Below are 6,104 nucleotides of genomic sequence, written 5' to 3'. Positions count from 1 at the left end.
CTTTAAAACAGCCAAAATTTATTTAAAATTTAAAAAAAAAAAAAAAAAAAAAAACACCTCTATGGATCCCTGAACTATCCATAAATTTCTTATCTGTTCTTTAAATGTTTTCTTATAGAAAATTGGCATATGGGGATTTAGAAGGTTTGGGTTTTTAAAATTTGCTAAATTTATTATTATCTTGTTTTGTTTTTGGTTTGGTTTGGTTTTTTGAGATGGGCTTACTATGTAGCCTGGCTGGCCTAGAACTCACTATATAGAGCAAACTGGCTTTGAACTCTGTCTGCTTCTGCCTCCCATGTGCTGAGATTAAAGGCATGCACTACCATGCCCAGCTTATTGTCTTGTTTATTTTTAAATATTATAAAAAGGACAATTTTATTTAACACCAGCTTTCTTTCATATATGGTAAGGTGTTCCAACACTCTTTGGAGACTGCATGAACCTTTTCACGCCAGAAGGGTGCACTAAATATACACAGAAAGCGAAGTGAACGCCCCCTTTCTGGTTTATACACTGCCCTCTAATATGTTACCCTTCAGTGTTCAACTATATCCTGTGTTCAGTACAAAACTAATGACACAAAAATATGCCAATTATCTTGGAAATATAGCACTTTATTTCACTTCAAAGTCAATTTGTTTTGTATATCTATTTCATATATGCTACTTTAAATGTGGTTAACCTGTTTGTCTGTTTGGAGACAAGAGTCTTACTATGTAGCTCTGGCTGAACTGAAACTCACTAAGTAGTCCAGGCAGATATCAAACTCAAGGCAAGCCTCCTGCCTCTGACTCCCAAGTGCTAGGATTACAGGCATGTACCAACAACTCCACAAGTAAGTCAGTTTTAAACAATTGCCATGAAGCTGGGCGTGGTGGTGCACGCCTTTAAACCCAGCACTTATGGGGCAGAGGCAGGCAGATGTCTGTGAGTTTGAGGCCAATCTGGTCTCCATAGCGAATCCAGGCAGCTGTGACTACAGCAAGACCCCATTGCAAAAAAAAGACCACCCCCTACAAAAAAAAAAAAAAAAGAATTGCCATGAGAACCCACAAAACACATTGGGGTGCAGTATGGAGCTGTGCTGTATAGCTTTAGTGTCAACTTGACACACCTGGGTTGAGGGAGCCTCAGTTGGGGAATTACCTCTATTGGACTGGCCTGTGGCCATGTGCTGGGGCTGAAGAATCAGCTGTGATTAAGAAGCGACCAGAACCTGAAGTAAATCCTTCACTTTACTGGGACAACTGATGCTGGTTAGCTGGGGCTGAAAAACCAGCTGTAAGTAACAAGAGACGAGTATCACTATGGTGAAATCTTCTGGGAGATAGTTCCTCAGGGTCAGCACACAGAGGAGACTTGTGCCTCCATCTCTAGCTGTGTTGGGGAACCCTACTGTTAAGGTTGACTCCTTTCTCAGCAGGGTCTTCCTGTTCTCTGCCTGACCATGTCTGGAAAGTGTCTCCAAGCACAGATGCCTGTCCTTATTTGGAACATGATGTTTGGCATAGTTACTGGCAATAAATTGCCCCCAGGTTTTTTTCTATATGATAATTAGGCATTGCCCTATAGCCAGATGATAGGATCCCCCTACCACATGTAAATAAAGCATACTATGAGCACCTATCATGTAAAACTTTGGCTGCTGCCTCCACCCTATATTTTTCCCTGACCCCCCCCCGACTGAATAAATGAGCTGTATCATTGAAACTGACTCCCGGAAGTTCTTTTCTGTCCATGCTCACTGGCCATCCTGACCCCGTTAGTCACTTCTGCTCCCTTTGTTCTCGTGGGTCAGTGGCCAACAGCCCACGAGGGGAGGAAGAGACCCACATAGCTGGAAGCAGGACTTGGTAATGTGTAAGAGTTTCCTGCATGTTTCTGGTGTTGAAAGCATGAAGGGGTCACAGAGAACAGCTGAGGCTTGGCACTCCAAGAGGCCAGGAAAGGCATGAGTGAAAGTGCCACTTCAGTTGCAGTGGAGACCCCAGGATTGAAGGAGTCATGGAGAGAATATAAGGCTTTACACCCCAAGAGACAAGAGGCTGTTCGTGAAGGTGCAACATCAGTTTCGGTGGAGACCCCAGCTTTTTGGACATGCCGTGACCATGGGACGACCACCAAGAACAGCAGTAGGTGTGGAATGGAGCTGGCCTGGGTCTGCAAGATGAGCTGAGTGTGTTGTGGATGGCAAAGTCAGGGCAGTGGAGCTGCCAGTACCCTTTGGAGGCCAGAAGATCGTGAGTGAGTCCCAGATGTCCAGGTATGTGTTTGGATTTTTTAAGGACTAGGTTTTGCTTAGGTGTGCCCGATTCTTCCCTTTGAAATAAGACAGTACTTGTTTCGGATTTTACAGGAGCCCCCAGTTAAGAGACTTTTAAAAGAGACTGTGTTTAGATTTTTTTAAGGACTATTGGTCTTTTAAGGTTGTACTGTCTTATGTCGTGACAATAATGTTAACATCATATCTTAGGGATAGAAATTGGAAAGTTATGGTTTAATAGTGATGTTTGTGTGTCAAGTTGACAAGGGGTCAATTGTGCTGGATAGCTTTAGTGTCAACTTGACACACCTGGGTTGAGGGCGCCTCAGTTGGGGAATTGCCTCTATTGGACTGGCCTGGGCCGTGTCTGAGGGGCTAAGTGAGAACCACATGAAGGCTAAGTGAGAACCGGGGTTTGACACTAGGTCCCTATGACTACAAAATCAAGTTTTCCCTGCATACTGTTGCAACGAAGAGTAAGAAAACACTTTCATCTTACCCATAGTCGTCTATCAGGTGAGAGCCAAGTACCACCACATCAAGTTCGAAGAACTCGGGTTCCGTTTTAATACCAAACATGATTGGGGCAAGCTTAGAATAATCAGCACGGTTGCAAGTAGCAACGCAAACCCGAAGCTTTCGGTTATTCCCATTCTTCTCCATGATGTGCTTTTTCTGATTTGAGAGTTTCTTAAAATAGAGTTCCTGAAGTTGCAAAAAATAAAAACAATTGTTTGTAATTAGATTAATTCCTAGCTATAAAAATAGAACTGTTCTCTATCATTTAGTATAGTGGTCTGGCATTTTTTTCCACCCTTTTTCTGACACACTCATGGGAACATCAAGTTATGAAATTCTAGCAGATTGACGAGAACTCCACCCTTTTCTCTCACTTGACACTGGAATGCAATTAAGAAGTAACATAAATTAACTTTCATTTAAAAGATGAACAGACTCAGCTCTTTAATTATTAGTTTAGCAGTACTTACTAAAACTAAACAATACTTGCTGTACCTCCCAAGTGAGCCCAACAAAGAAGACTGTCATAAAATTCTAGTAAACTATTCCTTAACTCCCTTATTTTACAGAAGGGCAAAAAACAGGTCCAGAGAGAAGAAATTACGTACCCAAGATTCCAGATCATACTTCAAAGAACACAGTCTCTGGGCTGGAGAGATAACTCAGTCACTAAGGCTCAGGCTCACAGTCTCCTGAAGAGCAGTCTTTTCATCCTCATCCTACACATTCCCTTAAATAAAAGCACTGAGCTTGGTGCTGGGAAGAGAAAGATGGGTAGGAGAGGCCTCATCTGCACCTGCACACCACTGCCTACAAAACTCTCAACTCCAAACACCTGCCAAATGGCTCCTGCTGCGTGTCCCATAGGCACCTGAAAGTTGATGTCCCAAACTGAGCTCATTTTCTCTTCTGAACCTCCTTTCCTTGTTTGTTCTTAAACTCAATTGTATACTACCACTCACCCAAATGCCCTGATATCTTGTCTTTTCTGTTCCTCACCAGTACCTCCTCAGCCCTGTTAGTTTAACCCCTGAAAATTTTTCAACTGTCTCCTCCTCTTGATCTCACCAGAACTCCCCTCATCTAATCTCTTGGCTTGGGTTTGAACTGCTCAAACAGTGGTCAAAGTGGTGAGCCTGTCTAGTTCTGCCCTTCTCCTACAAACTTTCAAAGTGATGCCTTGAAGTTCGCAGATCTGATCATCACATTAACCAAGATACTGTACTATGGGATAAAAATCTAAATTGCTAATCTGGAACTCATCTATTTTTTTTAAACATATCTCTCCTACCTACAATTACATTATGTGTCAAAGCACCAACATATCAAAATGCCCACAGTTCAACGAGTAGATTTTTGCCGTTTAGAAATGTAAGTACCTCTGCCCAAGATTTCCTTTCCCCTTTGCCTGAGTTTCAAAGTTCAGACAAGTGTCACCTCTTCTAGAAATGCTTCACATATTCTCAGGTCCTTCTTGCCCTGTCCCTTAGTTGTTCACCTTTCTCTTGGTACTATACACAAAAATGGTCTTGTTCGGCTCCTCTGCTCACCCATTTCCCCATCTGCCCCCATGCTGTTCCCTCCACTCACAAAGCCAAAATCAGGGCAAGACATACTTGTTTTATGGACCTTTCAACTTCTCTCTACATGCCGGGTATGGTGATGTACCTCTGTAATCCCAGCACTTGGAAGGCTGAGGAAGGAAGATCCAAAGATCTTGAGTTGGGGGCCAGCTTGGGCTACATGACAAGACATTTCAGGAAGAAGAGGGCAAAGAGACAAAGGGAAAGAAGGAGACCAAGCTGCAAGGAAGAGATGGAAGGAGGGATATGTTTTATGGAACATTTTAAACTTCCCAATATCAACATCCCAAGTTTCACCTCATGAACTATGATCTCAGTGCTTAGTTTCAGGGAACACGTCAATATTTAGAAGTTGAAGTATGAATTCTGAGAGCTTGTGTAAGGAGTGGTGCTGCCCTCAAGCTCTTGGGCTATCCCATTAGAAGTCCTCTTCTGTTGGTACATCATCTACTCACCATCATCATAGAATTTCCTAACCATGCAAACTGCCTCACCATGAGGTCCATTCTGAAAAGTACAATTCCCCAGTAAAGACTAATTCCACCCAATGAAAAGCACTTGTAAGATAATCCAATGAGTGTTCTGCCAAGAGTCTAAAGTACTACCCAATCATTAGACAAACTATTCTTCCAAAATGGCTATCGTAAGCATTCTTGTATATGATCCTCCCTACACTGATGAATTGTGAGCTGATGAAACCTGGTGATATTTAATTTGCTGGGTGAGGCAAAGCAAATCATTGATGGTTGGTCAATTTCTATTTATTTTACAAAGAACAATAAACTTTCCATCTGGCAGTGCTTAGTATTTACCAAGTTATTTAACTGTTGTTCTACCTAAACCTGTTCCTTTTTAAAGTGAAAGGTTTTTTTAAGGAAATAAATTAAATCTTAAAATAGTATCTTTTTTTTTTTTTTTTTTTTTTTTTTTTTTGGTCTTTTTGATACAGGGTCTCCCTGTAGCCCCAGCTGTCCTGGAACTCACTATGTAGACCAGGCTGGCCTTGAACTCACAGAGATCCACCTGCCTCTGCCTCCCGAGTGCTGGGATTAAAGGCATGCACCACCATACCAGGCAAAATAGTATCTTTTTAAGAGAAGGATTTCTTAAATTTTTGAATATAACATTATTTTTTGTTTTATAAATATTTTATATTTAAAATAGTTAATATAAAATCAGATAATATGTACCTTCCAATTCATGACAATTCTCCTGTCTCAGCCTCTGGAATAGTGGATTATAGACATGCACCATCACACTGATTGGTTTGAATTACAGACATGCACCATCACACCTGGCTTGATTTCTTGTGTATCCTTCTATGTATACATATTTATTTATAAATACATATGTATTATCCAATTGTTAACATTTTACAAACTGTTGCTGTAGTCTTTTTATATACTTGTAATTATATTTCTGAATTACATGGGAAAGTGGAAAATTTTAAAGGCAATGGAAATACCAAGCCAAATGTACAGAGTATCAGCTTTTCAAATATTGAAGGGTTATGAGAACCAAACCACTCATTGCCACAAGCACCTGCTAAGTGGTCTGTGCAGAGCACTGTACAGAAAACTGAGAGCCATGGAGCTGAGAAAGATCTAGAGTCTGATTTTAGGAACTTACAGTGTGGAACATGGCCCCAGACCCCAGCTATTTTGCTTTCCCAAACAGAAGCATCAGAAGCTAAAGACTTAAAAGAATCCCAAAAACTCTATTTGTTATGGGTAAAC

General features: G+C 41.2%; 1 protein-coding gene across 5 annotated transcripts in view; it reads right to left on the bottom strand.

Moving 5' to 3' along the window:
- The window catches only part of Gne (glucosamine (UDP-N-acetyl)-2-epimerase/N-acetylmannosamine kinase), a 64,724-nt gene that overhangs the window by 38,956 nt on the left and 19,664 nt on the right, over positions 1–6,104 (bottom strand). For 4 of the 5 annotated variants that reach the window (XM_029570740.1, XM_008847714.3, XM_029570742.1 and 1 more), the window contains exon 2: positions 2,766–2,971. In XM_029570740.1, the coding sequence (XP_029426600.1) occupies positions 2,766–2,971 (206 nt within the window). Of the gene's footprint in view, positions 1–2,765; positions 2,972–3,393; positions 3,511–6,104 lie in introns of those variants that run through there. The other variant, XM_029570741.1, reaches the window with a different exon arrangement.

The sequence above is a fragment of the Nannospalax galili genome, unplaced genomic scaffold, assembly GCF_000622305.1.
Source record: "Nannospalax galili isolate Female #2095 unplaced genomic scaffold, S.galili_v1.0 scaffold263, whole genome shotgun sequence".
Lineage (NCBI taxonomy): Eukaryota > Metazoa > Chordata > Mammalia > Rodentia > Spalacidae > Nannospalax > Nannospalax galili.
Note: the sequence above shows the minus strand (reverse complement) of the source record. Positions and strands in the feature narration are given on the sequence as shown.